Source organism: Macrobrachium nipponense, chromosome 14 (genome assembly GCF_015104395.2).
Source record: "Macrobrachium nipponense isolate FS-2020 chromosome 14, ASM1510439v2, whole genome shotgun sequence".
Taxonomy (NCBI): Eukaryota; Metazoa; Arthropoda; class Malacostraca; order Decapoda; family Palaemonidae; genus Macrobrachium; species Macrobrachium nipponense.
In genome coordinates this window covers 67,576,530-67,593,791 of record NC_087207.1, presented here as the reverse complement: position 1 = coordinate 67,593,791, position 17,262 = coordinate 67,576,530, and the positions used below count along the sequence as shown (strand labels likewise).

The 17,262-nt window shown below is 36.7% G+C and overlaps 1 protein-coding gene and 1 long non-coding RNA gene across 2 annotated transcripts in view; both read left to right on the top strand.

Annotated features, from left to right (window-relative positions):
• Positions 1 to 564: 564 nt before the first annotated feature.
• On the top strand, positions 565 to 5,497 carry LOC135226576 (uncharacterized). The gene is made up of 3 exons (XM_064266260.1): positions 565 to 714; positions 2,970 to 3,129; positions 4,507 to 5,497. Exons 1-3 carry the CDS (start codon positions 691 to 693, stop codon positions 4,794 to 4,796), a joined length of 474 nt encoding a protein of 157 aa, XP_064122330.1. The 5' UTR covers positions 565 to 690; the 3' UTR covers positions 4,797 to 5,497.
• Positions 5,498 to 11,147: 5,650 nt separating this feature from the next.
• LOC135226575 (uncharacterized) overlaps positions 11,148 to 17,262 on the top strand; it is a 48,439-nt gene continuing 42,324 nt past the window's right edge. The window contains exon 1 of the long non-coding RNA XR_010317252.1: positions 11,148 to 11,328. This is a non-coding gene — a long non-coding RNA (uncharacterized LOC135226575). The remainder of the gene's footprint in view (positions 11,329 to 17,262) is intronic.

The window sequence follows — 17,262 nt, the reverse complement described above, 5'->3', positions numbered from 1 at the left end:
AATAAAGAAATACACAATGGCATGTGCGGCAGTGTCAACAGTCGGTCTGTTTACCCCATATATAAAAGCCGATTGCCGGTGGGTTTTCTGGTGACGTCATAATGCATAAATGTATCCTTGCCTTCCAGTGAAGGAAGAGAAAAGAAATATACGTTATTCATCAGGATAAAAATTAGGTCTGCTGCTTGCCATTCCAAGATTAAAGATGTATCATTTGCCTCGCAAAAGAAAAAAAAAATTAAACATTAACTAAAAAAAATGTTACTACTTATAAAATCCCCTATTTATCCAATGGGGAAAAAAATGAGTAGTGAAAAGAAGTAAGCACATAAAAAGTAATTTCAGTATTATCACATTCAGCCCTAACACCAAAATGAATCGAAATACATTCACCCCTTTCAATACCTGAACCAAATAGAAAAAAAAGACCCTGAAAATGCAGTAAAAAGATCGTTTTGTTAATGCCGCTTGAAGACGCTGGCAAGTAAAACAGGGGACTTTGGCTTCGGTAAGCAGCTTGCGTCTAGAAAAGCTCTGAGCACACATGACCGTCAAAGGCGGCCTATATATATGGGAAGGTCCTGTGACAGGACGCAGCATTCAGCGGACTGACCTCATCCAGAACACACACACACATAGCTGCCGCTTCCATAGGAAATTCTTTACGGAAGGCTTGAGAACTAGTTTCACATGCGGTGTGTTTTATTCGTCATGGTGAGTATTCTACTGTTCTGTGCCTAAGAAAATTTAGACGCACTGAAGCAATGGTCTCTTCGCTCCATTGCGTTTAAGTTCTTTATTTTCTGTGTTGTGCCACTTTCTGGTGTTGTGCGTATGTTTATCTGTGTGTATGTGTCCTATTCGTTTATCGACTTTAGGTATTATCTACTCCTGGTGTTCTCTTTCTCCTTCTGGCTGCCTTAAGGTACTTGATTTTTTCTGTCAATATTTCATGCTCTCTCTCGCTCTCTCTCTCTCTCTCATGTCATTTAGTACGTTCATGTCTTGTTAATTGAAAGTCCGTATGATCAAAACCCTGTGCTGGCAGACAAAGACCAATTCTTCATCAAACTACAAAAACATCAACGAAAGCGACCACAAAGAACAATTACATTCCTCCTCTTGAGTTAGAAGAAACGTCTAATTAATTCGTTCCAATTCTTGCAACTGAATATCAAGAGGAAGAAGAATAGTCACCAATCTGTTTCAGGATAGCTCCCACGAGACTAGGGACGTCATTGTTCGTTATTTTAAGTTTTTTTTTTTGGAGTTGATTTGTTGTTCATTTTCTTTAACATTTTTTTTTTTATCAATTTCGGCATTCTATTCTGGTTGCAAGTTGACGGATCTTTTTTTGTTTGTTTTATATGAATGACATAGATATAACAAGTTCCGGTCGAAATGAATGACAGCATCAATTAAGCTGATTTTATACAAGGTCTGTCTTATCCGTTATTCTTCCTCCTCTCTTCTCTTCAAAGCTAATATCTGCTAGAAGCTGGCGGAAGGTAAGAACAAAAATCATTTAAAAGACCGGGTTCTCAAAACAAAACTTTTTCATGTACGTCTCATTAGCATATCATTTTAACCCACCAAGGACATTGCCTTTCTTCTGTTCCATGTTTTGATTTTCTGGCGTCTAGAATAGCAACGGGTTTATTGTTTTACCTTTCTATTTAACCTATCATAGCTTCTAAATACTCACTAAATCGACTCAATATTGTATTTTCTTCAGATAGCATCTCTCCATTTGCATCTTATATCACTTTCGTGACCTTACATTTTACATGAAGAGGACTATAGAGGGTGGGAAAATCAATGCTCTGTATAGGACTAGCCTTGCAGAAAGAAGAGCAAGTGGGGTGGGGGATAAGGTAGGGAAAGAGATAATGAATGGTGCTGATATACTGGGCGTGATAGACTCACAACTTAAGAAATATAAGATCGCGGAAACATGCCGAGAATCCCAGACCCTGACAGGAAAGGGAAAGAAACAATCAACTTTTGTTTAAGAGTGTAGGTCTACCCTATTCGTTTCCTCTTCGTTGTACTTCATGAACTCTTAACTATTTAGTGCTATACTGTAATGGTTCTTGGTTCCTAAAGGCCTGCCCACACTAGGAAACATTGTTTGCAAACAGTTTGCAAACTTTGTTTCCAAACAATGTTTCCTAGTGTGGACAGGCTTTAAGCGCTCACTCACTGGCGTCTAGATACTGACATGTCTAGACAGGAGAGGATCATTCCACAAACAAAGTTGCGGGCACACCACACTATTCATGTTAGGTGCAGACAACGGTGGAGACCTATTTAACTTGAAACAGCAGTACTTTATAGCTTTCTTTTATTCATCATACTGTTATTGCATTATTTAAACTGATGTTTCTCTCTTCTTCAATGTTTTGGCTTCTTCATGGTTCTCTTTGTTCCTAACATCAGTCTCCCAAGCTGAGGTTTCAGTAGGGCTTTGTTTTTTTAGATAAAGCGCGAGTTTAATGTAAACCCTCATCTTTTTTATCCGGTTCTCGGGGTAGGCATGACGGATACAAGACCCCAGGCTTTACCATCTCTAATTTTACGCATGGAAGTTTGAGATGAGGTTGCAGACCCCATGACTAGGAAGGGAAACTGGTCAATAATTAACTCCTCTGAATAGAATGAGAATAGATATTAGGAGGTGGTAATGGAAGGGGAAAATAATTAAATGTATCTTCTTATGTAGTTTAAGCTTAGTTTGGCACTATAATTGCCTAGAATGATTCCATAATTGCTCTTGTACAAATAGATATACTGCTCTGCAAGCGTACGCATATATGCGTGATTTCATTTGTGCACATACACTGTGCATGTGTATTAATAATGCTAATTTATGAGGTTTTTAAAGGTATGGTCATTCAATTGAAACTTACCCTTCTCTTTCATCCAAAGTCCTATATCCGCTGATCCCTCGTTGACCCGCCTCCTTCCAGGTGATGGGCGTGGTGGGCGTGGTGAGGTCTCGATACGCCCCCACCAGAGACCACTCCAAGGACTGGCTGTCACTCATCAACGGGCAACAGCAGCTCAGAGACGCCAGGATCATCTACAGCATCCTGAACGAGGATCCAGACTTCTTTCTGAATAAGCGAGGTTAGTTCGAGTGTTTCGTTTGCGAAGTCGATTGTTTGTGGTCAAGTAATTATTGCTGGGAAAATAATGAATATGATAAGTACCTATTCCGTCAGGGTCAGAGTAGTATGAATGTGAGTTTGCGTTTTGCCTTTGGGGTCAAGTAATTATTGCTGGGAAAATAATGAACGTGACAAGTATTCCTTTTTCTTTGAGGTCGAGCGATCATCAGTGCTATAAAAATGATGACTGCTCTAGGTACTCATTTTCCTTTGATGTCTAGTGATGACTGCCGCAGATATAATGAATATGACAATTACTCATTGTCCTTCAAGGTTGAGTGATCAGTACCACAAAAATAATGAATATGATAGTACTAATTTTCGCTTGAGGTCGAGTAACGACGCTAGGAAAATATGACAAGTACTCATTATCCTTTGGGTCGAATGGTCTATGCCTGAAAATGGTAAAAATGACACTCATTATCCTTTGGGTCGAATGGTCTATGCCTGAAAAATGGTAAAAATGACACTCATTTTCCTTTGAGGTCGAGTGATAAATGCAGTAAAAATAATGACAACCTATCTTCCTTTGAGGCCAATACTGATCTACGTTACAAAATTAATTAAATAACATGTACTCATTTGCCTCTGAGGACGCCTTTCAACTGTCAGTATATGACAGTTTCATCTGAGGTCAAGATCAGTGTCAGAGTGGTATGGATATGAGTTCAGATTATCCTCGGAGGTCAAGTGATGACTGTCAGAATGGTATGAATATGAGGTGTCCTGTTCACCGCCAGAATAACAATGAAAGTAGAACGTTCTCATTTTCCCTTGATGTCAACTAGTTCAGCTTCAGGTTAGTAAAGATTGTTATACATCCAAAAGCTGGAGTCACAATAGGCCACGATGCTAATCATCTAAAGACAAAGAAAGAATTTAGGATATGATGAAGGAAGGATACGAAAATTCCAGTCACTGCGAGTCATAGGGAGGTCGTATTTTCGAAGCTTTCATTTGAAAACTTCCGTAACAATTTTGTTTTTCTCGGAGTCCTTCTGGGGATAAATAATGCTTGCTACTGCTTAATAACGAATCGTCTTGGAAATAAGAAGCCTGGGCTAATTCAGAGATTGCCTTTCGAACAGTCAAATAAGAAACGTTTCACACAGCACATTTCCTTGAAATTTATCAATAAACAGAACAGCATTCCGCGATATTAAAAATCTGATTAGCATGAATTTTAAAGTTTATGTCTTTTTCTAAACCAGATTAAAATACGAAGCGTTACTCAACCATCGCCTAACTGCTACGGTTGGTTGCAAGTTTCCTCAACGCAGTCGGCCTAATTATTAATGAGTAACATTTTTATCTCATCTCTCTCTTTCTCCTCTAGAGCACCAGGGCTTCGACAGCAGCGAAAAGGATTTCGACGGCTTCCAGCATCCGTTCTACTACGTCAGCCACCAGAAACAGCAGCAAGAAGTCGAGCAGCCAAGAGGGCCCTTCGTTTTCAGTCGACTGGGAGGCGGCGGCCCCGTCGATCCAAGCAAAGCTGTCTTAGTAGACCTTCCTTTCAGACATCGTCGACTGGGAGATGATGTTTCCGAGGACCTTATCATCCATGACGCAAGCCTCGTTCCTGCCGAATCAGCTCCAGAAACCCTCCCTCCCCAATCGAGCTAAATGATCGCTTCCTCTGCCACTCAGTGACGCCATTACTTTAACATCCCAGACAACGACGTTTGAGTGAACAATTACAAAGGTTAATTAGATCCTTCAGAATGATGCTTTATTTGTTTTTTACCTGAAGTGGGGGTTATCTCAGTTGTGTCTCGAAGGGATAAGTCTAGACTTGCATGGCATTAGCTCCACTACAGTCCACCTTTCAGAAACCTAAAAGAAAATAACCAGGGGGAAAACCGAGAATCACTACACAGCTCATCAGGCACCCTAAAATCTATCCCGTAGAATCGAAAACACTACGGGGAAAACTCCTCCCTCTCTCTCTTTCAGAAAGGAAAGTACGTTATTATGCTCAGCTTCAATATATACACACTCCTCGGAATTTTTTTATAGATCTCCTTTGCGACTCGGTTTGCAGAACGCGGAAATACCCGAAGCCAAAGAACAGCGTTTGCAGAGTAATATCACACAGGACATGAAGATTATGGAAGCGCAAACAAGATGAAAAGCGAGGCCGCGCAAACAGCAATATTCATTGTGTTTACCCAGACTTCTTCTTCGAGGGAAGTCGGATTCTGAAGTTTATTTTCCTTTTTAAAGTTATGAATCTGTATTATGATCATCATTATTATTGTTTTACGTAAGAGGAAAGGGAAGAGAACAGCACCATTGACGATATAAATAAATGTATGATTTATTCACATTTCATTTCTTCTCGTCCTTTGCCATACCAACTGAACACTCATGATTTAGGCTTATGTTGGTGTTCAAAGTGAGCCGTAAGCCTGCTTGCTATACAGTGTTCTGTGATTAACTTAACACTGTGCAGTGAAACGGAAAGGGAAGGTAGTAATTATTAGTATTACTGTTATTATTATTATTTATACACAGGCTTCTAAGTAATAGGTAAGAGAAAAAAACTTTTCTTTGCTTAGCGAGCTTCCACTGAATAAATTTCCCATTTGATTAAGACAAAACCAAGCGAAAAGAAAATAGATATTTAGTCACACCATGAAAAATAGTGGGTAAATATTCATAAAGCTAATTGATAACCTTATTAGGACCTTGAACCTATATTTCTTCGGCAAGTTGGGCCTTAACATTATGGACCGCTCGACTATAGTTATTTATTATTCTACTATTAAAATTAGCGAACATACCTATGGTATAGGCCTAACGGGGCAAAGAACTTGCACGGCAGGTCACCAAAGATCAGATGGCTACATATGAACAAATGAGGAAATACAAAACGGAATATAACAAATGAATAACAATGTAATTAGACCAAAAAACAAACACATTATATGCACGCATACACTAGGGTTGCCATACGTCCGGGTATGTCCTGCATTTAGGTGTCAAAATTTATACAAATGTCCGGAATTTCAGCTTTCATACAAATTAAAAAAAGAATAATAAAATAAAAATAACAACAATGACGGCGACAACAACAAAAAATATACGTGATATAAATGAACAATATATATATATATATATATATATATATATATTATATATATATATCTATATATATATATATATATATATATAACGAGGGGTTGACACAGATTCATCCTGCTCTTTAAGTCCTTCTTTTTATCACAAGACCACCCACCCACAGCAATTAGAAAATTCTTTGAGAATGAAATAAATTGAGTGAAATACATCTCTGACACATGCACTCATTAATGAACGTGTTTCATACACTTATATACTTAATCCTCTGGCACCCACGGGATGCATAGGGCCTCAATGAATTCCCGCCATATGTCTCTTTCCTGTGCCATCTCTCTGAGCTCAACCCAATTCTCAGATGCAGCTTCCCTCCGCATTGTCATTAGCCACGTTTCTCTTGGTCTACCACGTCCTCTCCTGCCAAGCGGCTTCCATTCAGGCACATCCTGGACTAACTCGTCTTCTCTTCTTAAAATATGCTATATCCATCATACACACATTCAAACAATTGAAAGGGTAAGCAATTCTGTTGTTTGTTTGTTTGTATGGTGCTTTTACGTCGCATGGAACCAGTGGTTATTCAGCAATGGGTCCAACGGCTTTACGTGACTTCCGAACCACGTCGAGAGTGAACTTCTATCACCAGAAATACACATCTCTCACTCCTCAATGGAATGGCCGAGAATCGAACCTGCGACCACCGAGGTGGAACGCTAACACCATACCAACCACGCCACCGAGGCGCTTGGGGCAATTCTGTTGTAGAAGTGTTGACGTGTCTGGAATCTGTTCACAAAGTTCTCGTAGAAGGATAAAATAAAAATTTCGTATCCTTAAAAGTTAAAGGACTGGTTGCTCAGAAACGTACAGAAGGGTATGGAAAAGAGTGTGAAAGTATTTTTGCAGACGTAACTAATTTGTACAACAGATGTTCAGAGTATCTAGGAAAGTGGATGAAACCAATGGAAGAGTTTTCTTGCTTCAAGTGGATGAGCTTAACTGATTTACCAAATTGGGATGCTGTGGAGCCTTCTGTTAAATATTTGATAGACAAAGGGATAGATAGATAGAAGTTGATGACGTGAAATGCTTCGATCAAGTTAGGAATTTGAAGGTGTTTATAAAGAGTTACAACAATAATGAAGATTTCAATAAATTGTCAGCACATGAAAAATGGACCAAATACTTTGAAAAATCAAAGAATATTGAATGTCATTCACAATTGCTAAGAATTGCAGTTTTTCTTTGCTGTAGCATTCCACGATGCGAATGTAGAGCGAGTATTTTCACTAATGAAAAGTCAGCGGACAAAAGATAGGAATAAGTTGAATGCTGCTACAATGAAAGGTCTCTTGACATTACAGTACAACTTGCATGAGATATCATGCAGTGACTTCTACAACTACAAAAGATCCAATAAAGTTCATCTGAAAAGTATCAGATCTTTTCAAAAATATGGATGTGCAAACGCCACGCAACATGCAGCCACACACTAATAAACAAAGAAGACTGCAACTAGATTAAGATTAAATAGAAATTCAAAATAATCAGCCTTATGTTAAGATAAGCTTTTAAAAAAATTATTTTATCATACGCACACGCGTGCACATCAGTGATAGATCATACAAACTGCATTTTTTTTTTTTTTAACTAGGGAAGGTGTGGGAGCGGGGTAGGGGTTGAAGTGTCCTGTATTCAGGTATCCTAAACTATGCAAAATTTTTGCTTTGCTTATATTATACATACCTATTACCATTGCAGCCTCGGATACAAAAAAGCTTTCCTTTGCTGATATTTCATTGTAAATTTTAAAATCAACTGCATAGCTTGGAATATAAGAAAAAAAAACATTATTTACAAAAGATTATTTTATACAAAAGTTTATTATAAACAAAAGATTACTCACATTGTACATCATACCAAAGTTGATTGACTCCAAACTGCACAGTTCCATTGTCAACCAGATACAATAAAAATGGAATAATTCATGTCTTAAGAGCTATAATAAATACATGAATTTAATACGTTGCCTTAACACTAATCAAAAACTATTGTGAAGTGTGAGAAATATGAATTCGAAAATAGGTTTCCTATTTTCCATTTGAATCAAATATATGCCAGTAAAAAAAAAAAACATAAATATCACTATTTTTCACTTAATGATTTGTGCCATTAGATTTCCCATTGGCCACATTGCAGGAAATGTTGTGAGCCAAATTACGGGGACGTTTAGGTTGTAAGGACACAGTACCTGTCGGATGACGGCCTTTACACAGCGGTGCAGCTCCCCTTGGCCTGCCAGTTGAGCGTCTTGCGATGGAGGTTAGCTGACAAGGTATCTTACCTCGCCCAGCTCCACCATTTCTTATTGCACTTCCAGTGCATTGCAGCAAATATTCAACTGGTTTGCAATTTTTATGGAATCCAGATGCCTGAGGAACTTCTTCAGTTTGTTTACATTGAGCAGTGGTGCCATATACCTTTCGTACGCAGACTCTCAGTACCTTTTTATAATAAGCGTCAGCGTAAATGCTAGCTGGTACAGCATAGTTGATACATATATTCTGTATGCATCTATAATAACTAATATATTTACCAATATTATAACGTATTATATACGATTAATGTTTTCAAAATTGGTGCTTTTGCAAGAATTAAGAAAAGTTTATAGGTGGTAACACTAAGGAGGGCGGAGTCTCACAACGTCACCGCTCCAAAACACGCTCTGATTGGTTCTAATATCCGAGAGGGTCTATTTCCATCCAGACTTCAGGAATATGCGCCCGGGACGCAGTGTTACCATGCGCGACCACCACAGGCGGATGGACAGATGGAAAAAACAGTACAGTGTACCCTGTAGGGGTTAGTGCCGTACGGTACCCTGTAGGCATTACCTAAGGTTCTCTGTTCCTTCCATATTCTTTTTCTTCCATCTTACTTTCCACCGTCTCCTAACAATTGGTTCATAGTGCAAGTGTGAGGTTTCCTCCTGTTACATCTATCAGACCTTTTACTGTCAATTTCCGTTTCAGTGCTGATTGATCTCATAGGTCCTAATGCCCGGTCTCTGGCCTAAAGTCTATATTCAATTCAATTTAATCAGTACAGTGTAAACTGTGGCTTCTTGGAGCTAACGGTAAATATTTCCAGCCAATTTCACTGAAACTGGTCGTGACTGGGAGAAGCTCACGCAGCTCATAAACCATCTATCAGTCAGAAGTAATATTAAAGATTTACTGTCAGCTTGAAAAATATAGGGTTAGGGTTTTTGTAATACTAGGGATGAAGCAATGTGTATATTAGAAAGGCATAATTTCAATGATAAAGAGGCAGAAGTTGGCTAATGTATTTAACAATTAATGGTAATATTTGGTCAATTGATGCACAGATTAATTAAAAAAAACAATCTAGTCAGTCTCTCAATTGTTAGGGTATTCAGCAATTAGACTGAGTGCTGTCAACACATCAAAGTCACCCAAGCAGATAGTTTGTTGTAAATTCTCATTGCATTAAGAATATGTATGGAGGAGGTATGTTATGTAAGAAGCTTCCAGGCGATAAAAGTCCACTTTTGACAATAGGCGTTATTAAGCTTGGCTTGTCTCTCACCAAAATGAAAGTAACTTTGTCCAAGATCACTTCAGACCTTACTTTCGTTCAAGCTTCGAAACAATATGTTATGTTTCTAGGGTCGGCCTAGCTATGGATTGCTCTCAGTTGTTTAGACCAGCATGGGTCTAGTGTGGAGTGTGGTATACTCCGGTTTCTAGTCAAACGTCTCAAAAAAAAAAAGTAAATGAAAAAGCTATAATGATAAATGAACTGAAAGTGAAACGATGCCATAGAGTAATAAGAAAAGGAGCAGATTCAAACAAATGCAAGACCATATATATATATATATAATAATTAATATAATATATATTATAATATATGATATATATATATATATATATATATTATATAAATATTAATATATAATATTATATTATTATATATTTATATATATATAGATATATATATATATATATATATATACATATATATATATATATATATATATATATATATATAACACACACACACACACACACACACATATATATATATATATATATATATATATAGATATATATATTATATATATATATTATATATATATAATATACTATATATGTATATATATATATATATATAGGCTCTTTCAAAGGAGGATTTCGCAGATTAAACTTTCAATTAGCGAGAGATCGTTCGCTACAAATTTAATTCCGGCGATAAAATTCAAGGGACTGGAAGAACATTTAATTTAAAATTTTGAAAATTTTGTTTTTCCAGTTTCGATTTCCGAAGCATTTTCATTTATTTCATTATCCCTCCCAACAGTTTTAGGGTATTTTAACGGTGGTATATATATATATATATATATATATATATATATATATATATATAATATTATATATATATATATATATGTGTGTGTGTGTGTGTGTGTGTGTGTGTGTGTGTGTGTAACACTGAAATCTAATTAGAACTGTTTTAATAAATGTAATGATTGTGATTAACTCGACAGTGGAAGTTCTTTACAAGGCGATATTGTAAATGCATTTAATTGGTTAGATCTATATAATGGTCTCACAATAAGTTCATCTGCATAATGCGAAGAGATCCATGTAATGATAAACATTTTCTGGTTAACATGTTCACGGCAAATGATCTTTAGACAGGAAAGGAAAGCGTATCTTTTTATGTTGTTGAATTAATATAAAATTTATGTCAGCGGTCTTGATATGTTGCGGCATCAGTGTGCAGTGTCTGTCCATAACACTACTAAAACAATTCTCCTTTCAGTTAATCCTTGTATATCATCCTTGAGTCTAAGGAAATTGCCTCTTCCAAAAATCCTCTGTTATGGAGTCTCATAAGTCTCCTTTTGTGTATAAAAGACACCGAGACATTGGAACATATAATATGAGGGTGTTCTGTCATATGTGATTAGGCGGTGTTGACCCTATGCAAATTTTACGAATTGGCTTGACCTTGTGCAGTGGTTACCTGGAAGATTCGGTTAATATCCTATCTGGTAAGTGAGTTTATTTACATTATTATATGTAGCTTACCTACTAATGTATCCCATAGTAGGCCATTTTCATTAATTTTAGATCTACCGATAGGTGCGCTGTACTGATCTGGGCAATACTGTGATAGAATAGTACTCTTAGGGGAATTTTTATCAGAGGACATAGGCATTTTCAGCCATTTGTGTCCAGCAAACCACCCGTTTTCAACTTCATAAATCATATCATAGGCTAACCAATTACTGGGTAGGTACTAGGTAGCGTATCAACAGTAGCAATTAAGAAAGACTTTAGTACCAGGTGTACAGCATCAATTACAGGGATGCAGGCTGTGATGAAGGCGAAAACATGAAGGAAAGACTGTAAAATTCTCAATCGGCGAATCTCCAGTTATCACACCTTTTCGACATTATGTAGACCTACACCCTTTTGTATATTGCTCAGTCAAACGGTTTTATTCATAACCGATATCTCTGTGCGGTTATCCTCCGTAGAATTACTACACATTTGTAGCCCTCCCAAATACAGCTTAAACAAGTGTGTATGATCCTTACCTGGCTGAAGGTCCATCGTCCGCCCCCACAACCTAACACACCGTAGAACACCTAAAGCCACAATAAAATATAGGGGTGTATTCTAGCCTTAACCGACTTAATAATCTAAAGCTTTGGGTTCTCATATGGTTGGATACCCTGCCTTAGGTAAACTATTATTACCCTGAAAAATGCAGGGATGCATCTTAACTTACCTTCCTTAACCTAGCCATAATGAGTTCTCCAGGTCCTTCTCTGGCCAGTGCAGAAACAAGTCATTGATTGCACTGTCAATTAAGACCCTTCTTGGACATCCACATTGTCAGCTAAAGATTTACAACCGCAGCTGTGGTTCATATGTAGATGAAGTGCATTGTACCCTTCCTATGCTTATATGTTGGGACAATTTGGCAACCTGAGCAAGACATTGTGTATCTGCTCCTCTCTCGTGAGGTGGTGAATATATTTTTAGATCCTAAAATTGTTTTAAAACATAAGCTTATCAGTGAAATTTATGTGGTGGAGGAGGTATGTTGACATCATTGTTGCCAGAAATATTCTCTATTCACTTTATCGTTGTGATTGTAACTTAACAACTCCTCACGAGTGTACAGGAGAGTGTTATGGGCATGTGTGCCGGCATCAAGAACCAGAAAGTACTGCAGATGATTATAGTGCACATGCCCATCAGTGGCCAGTCTCTTGTAGTCACTCCTGTTGCCACTGTAAATTATGATTCCAGCCTTAATAAAAAGTTGTATTAAATATTTACTTAATAGGGGTTTTTCACCATGCAAAAGAATAAAAAAATCAGAATTTCAAAATAAGAAATGTACAAACATTTATGGAGTATATATGTAGTAGGTAAATGTTATGACAATTTACTGGCTGAACAAAGAAATCTCAGAATACAACTGGAAGTTTGGAAATTTAGATGTAAAGTTATACACCTTACAGGTAATCGTTTACACAGTGAGGATTGAATTGACTGAATGGGAGGGCTCTCAGTGCAACTATGGATGATGTGGAAACCTGTGGCTAATTGGAAATTTGTTTTGTACTGATAGAAGGCAAAATTGTACCCAGTTTGTTCCTAAATTTTGCTTGATGTGGAAAGGGGAGGCTATCTAATAAGGAAGCAATGACATGTATTGCAGCTCATAGCTTACTCTTATCCACGTGCTAGCATTCATTAGCTCTGGATGAGGACAACAGTTGTCAATAATCGAGACCTGGTCTTCAACAATGGAAATGTGATGACTAAGCTGTATTTTTCTTGTGTTACCAGTCCATTTCATGAAAAGAACAGTGGAAGCAGTTGTCTTGACAGAGATGTCCTCTATTTTGAAAGGATGTTAGCAAAATCTGAAGAAATCTGGTTCATTCAGCTGCTTTGCCACGCTTTTAAAGGAGGGATACTGTAGAAAGCTTTTATGTTAATGATGAGGTGTCTTAATGGTCTGAACACTGTACTACTATTTTGATTAGTGAATGAGGGAGTGTGAATAGAATATAGGATGTTTTGACTATAGTAGACATGTAAATATATTGCTGGATGTCTGGTGGTTATTTTTCATTTTGATTACTATTTAGAAGTTTTTTTTTATGTGGAATGTTTTTGCCATATTGCTCCTAATCCTTAAGGGAATTTTCCTATTGCTGGAAACAACGGGAAGGCTGTGGAAATTTCCATAGAGGGAGATTTAGTAGTATTCCTGAGGTAGCTTAAGTGGAGAGAGGTGCTTTTTTTTTTTTTTTAAGTATGTTTTCCACTATAATGATCTTTACCAGACCAGGCATTTGTTGGGGTTGTTTTATTGTTGCAGTGATGCATCAGGAAATTAATCTCTCTTTCCTACGTCAAAATCCCTTTTTTGTGCTTCTGCAGTACAGTACAGCACTGTAATTGTAGCTATCCTTGCAAAGAGCCTTTTGCAAAGTGCAGTGTTTTTCCTGGTTAGCAAGAGAAAATATGGAGGAAATTCCTCTAGTCCTTGTTCTGAATGAGCAGTGGCAGCAGCAGATGAAAACTGCTGAAATACAATGTTAGGAGCAGAGGCAAAGGTAGAATGAACAGTTTTAGTAATAAGTAGTGCTTAGATTGCCTTTTACAAAATTTTAAAAAAAATTTGTCATAAGGCTTGGAATTTACGTGTTTATAAATTTTCTTAGACTGAATCTTTCTTCTTTTAGAAGTAGGGGAATTGTTTACTTCATGATTAATTCCCCCTTTAATTTACTTCCTTTTCTTTTTATCTTCACCTGGTGCACCCTAGGCATTGCTAAAGGGTGTTTATAGTGTCCCTCTAGTCGCACGAAATTTTTAGCCTTATTTTACATCCATTCCTGCTTCCTCCACCTTGTTTTCCATCTTCTGTAACTATTACTTCTTAGTGTAAATATGCAGTTGTCTCCAAGTTTCACTTTTATTAGTTTTCTGTAAAAGAAAACTATTGAGATATGTAGCTATTTTTCTGTCTGTCTGTCCACACTTTTTCTGTTCGCCCTCAGATCTTGAAAACTACTGAGGGTAGAGGGATGCAAATTGTCATGTTGATCATCCACCCTCCAATCGTCAAACATGCAAAATTGCAGCCCTCTTATCTCAGTAGTTATTTTATTTAAGATTAAAGTTATCCATGATCATGTGTCTGGCACCGCTATAGGTGCCAAAATCACAGGCTACCACCAGGCCATGGCTGAGAATTTTGTACAGAATTATATGCTGTAGAGAAAACTCAATTTTTCAGTGCATTTTTTAACTTGTTTTTTGTCTTTCTCTGTAACTAACCCAGCTCCCCCTTTTCAATGTCATAAGCCTTAATATCTAGACTCATTCATTCCCATTTTTCATCTGGCTTTAGCTGCAAGATATTGTTAGGTTGCATATCCCAGTGGCCTTTGCACTTTAAAGAAGATCAAAGCATGAGACTTGTAAAAATGTTAGTAGATGTAGGAGGCTAGCAACCATATTTTCCAGAACCCGAATTGGCTCAAGAAAGACGAAGGGAAAGTTGACTTTCGAGGTTAGGTGGTTAGAGAGGCAGCTGAGGGAATGATGAGGATGGAACTTATGCATAGTCTAAAACATTTTTTTTTTATATATAATTCACTCATTGATTCCAGAAAAGACTTAGCAATTTTTTTCACATTATCATTTCAAGAAGATTTCAAGATGGCAGTTTGATTTTGGCACAGGAAAAAACTCATGGTAAGGCAAGAAATAAGTTCTTGCTTGTATGTATTGAATTGGGTCCTTAGCAGTGGAACTACTACATGGAGAAGAAGGTAATACACTCCAAATTGTAGTGGAGCTGTTAGCGGTGCCTATCTGCATAATTAAAGCTGCTAGCATATAACACAACCTGCTAGACTTGGTTAATAATTGAAAGTAAGAAAAGATGAATAATGCTGAGCAGTAAGGTTTGCAGCAGCCAGGAACAAATGCTGGCCAGTTGCAGTAGTAAATAAGAATGGCAAGAACACAAAGAAGGGTGAAATAAATTAGGTACATTGTAATTGAAAAAAAAAAATGGCATGTGTTGTTACTTAAGACAAGTTTCCTTGCTTTCTGAAATTTATGACTGCCTTCACAAGTAAATTTTCAACTAGTCTGTCTTTCAGTTTACTCTGATTGGAGTACAGCTATGATTTCTACTGTGTATAAGCACATTCATGAAGGTGGTGGCTTAATGAACTACAGTGTAAACTGAAATTCAGACGTTTTTATCAATTATCCTTAAATATTTAAACTTGGCAATCATCTTTAAATAATCAGTGTCTGATGTACCTGTAATTTCAGTCTGTACTGACCCTTAAGGTACAAGCTTGTAAACATTGTTGTGGCTTGGTACAAGGTACCCAAGTGCACTCTAATAAAAGTAAATGCTGTATATTACTGTACTGTATTTCTTTCTATAATTTTTAAATGCATTTTTGTGGGCAAGTAAACAACAACTTATATATATATATCTTGTAATAAGTAAACAAATGTATATGCTATACAAAATATACAGTTGCATTGATCCAAAGAATTATTATTTTACTGTTGCGGTATTTACATGGAAATTTTCACAATCAAATTATAAGTATGATAATGCTCAATTTAGTCATGTAAAAAAAGATACGAAATTTCTCATTATTCACAAATATCAAACGATATGGTTGCATTGTATAACTATGATAAACACTAATTGGCTTTGTGGTGTTCAAGTGAAAATTCTAATGCCATCAAAATTTCTCCAGTTTTGCAGCATATTATTATACATTCCTGGTCCAGAAAATTATATTCAAAAGAACAATGGGGTTTTAGCTATAATAAATGATGGAACTCAAATAAACTACCAGTAGCTTATGAACAACTACACCATAAGGGAAGAACAGTCTGAATTATCGTGGGTCTCAATTTTTTCATTATAATAAAGAATGATATAAATCTTTCATACCCCATTCATGCTTAAGCAGCACTTAATTTTAAGAAAGTAATGCTTATATCTCTCAGATTATATAATCTAAAGGCTATAATGAATTAAAGTAAGAAGCTTAATATAAAGCAATGTTTCTAGGATAGTTGCACCTAACCAGTCAATTTACATTACTTTTAAATGCAATTCTATTTATGAAATAGTTCAAAAGCACCATTGGTCCCCTTTCATGTACGGCATACAATATATGCAGGCTAGCCACCATTGTACAACATATGCGTGCAAGCCGTCATCATATTCACACAAAAATAAAGCCTAAAAGAAGACAAGGTGAAACAAAAATATCCACTCCAATCTACTGTGCATGATGAATTCCCAGATACAAGTAAAAAAGCTATTTCTTGATATTAAATTGATAATTAATCTTTGGTACATCTATAGAATTGTAATAAGTATTTTCCTGACACTGTACTATGGAGTTGGTATTCTCCAAAATACAATTCCTCATTTAAAAAAAAAAAACATTATAGCAGTCATCACTCTTCATACTACAGTATACATGTTATTTACTTAGGATTGTGTTATAAATCATTTGTCCCAGCTGACTCTCAAGAATGTGTTAATGTACAAAGCACATCACAGACTTCTCTAGAATACTTCACAGCACCATTTTGATTTAGAGCACAAGGGTCTTAATCTTTAAGGGGTTCTTAGATATTAAGTTTAATAGCAGTATTATACTGTGTAACTTCCCTCTTGGATAAGAAAAAAAAAGCACTGAATGAATCTGGATTATTACATAATCCTTAAAATGATATTGTTAAACTACAATAAAGTTTTGTACATACTTACCTGGCAGATATATACTTAGCTATAGTCTCCGACGTTCCCGACAGAATTTCAAATCTCGCGGCACACGCGACAGGTAGGTCAGGTGGTCTACCTTACCCGCCGCTGGGTGGCGGATGTACGAACCACTCCC

Excerpts from the sequence above, each read along its gene's own strand:
- LOC135226576 (XM_064266260.1), top strand. The coding sequence starts at position 691 with ATGCGGTGTGTTTTATTCGTCATG. Across the intron at positions 715-2,969 it reads GGTGTGTTTTATTCGTCATG|GTGATGGGCGTGGTGGGCGT; the intron begins GTGAGTATTCTA and ends GCCTCCTTCCAG. Across the intron at positions 3,130-4,506 it reads CTTCTTTCTGAATAAGCGAG|AGCACCAGGGCTTCGACAGC; the intron begins GTTAGTTCGAGT and ends TTTCTCCTCTAG.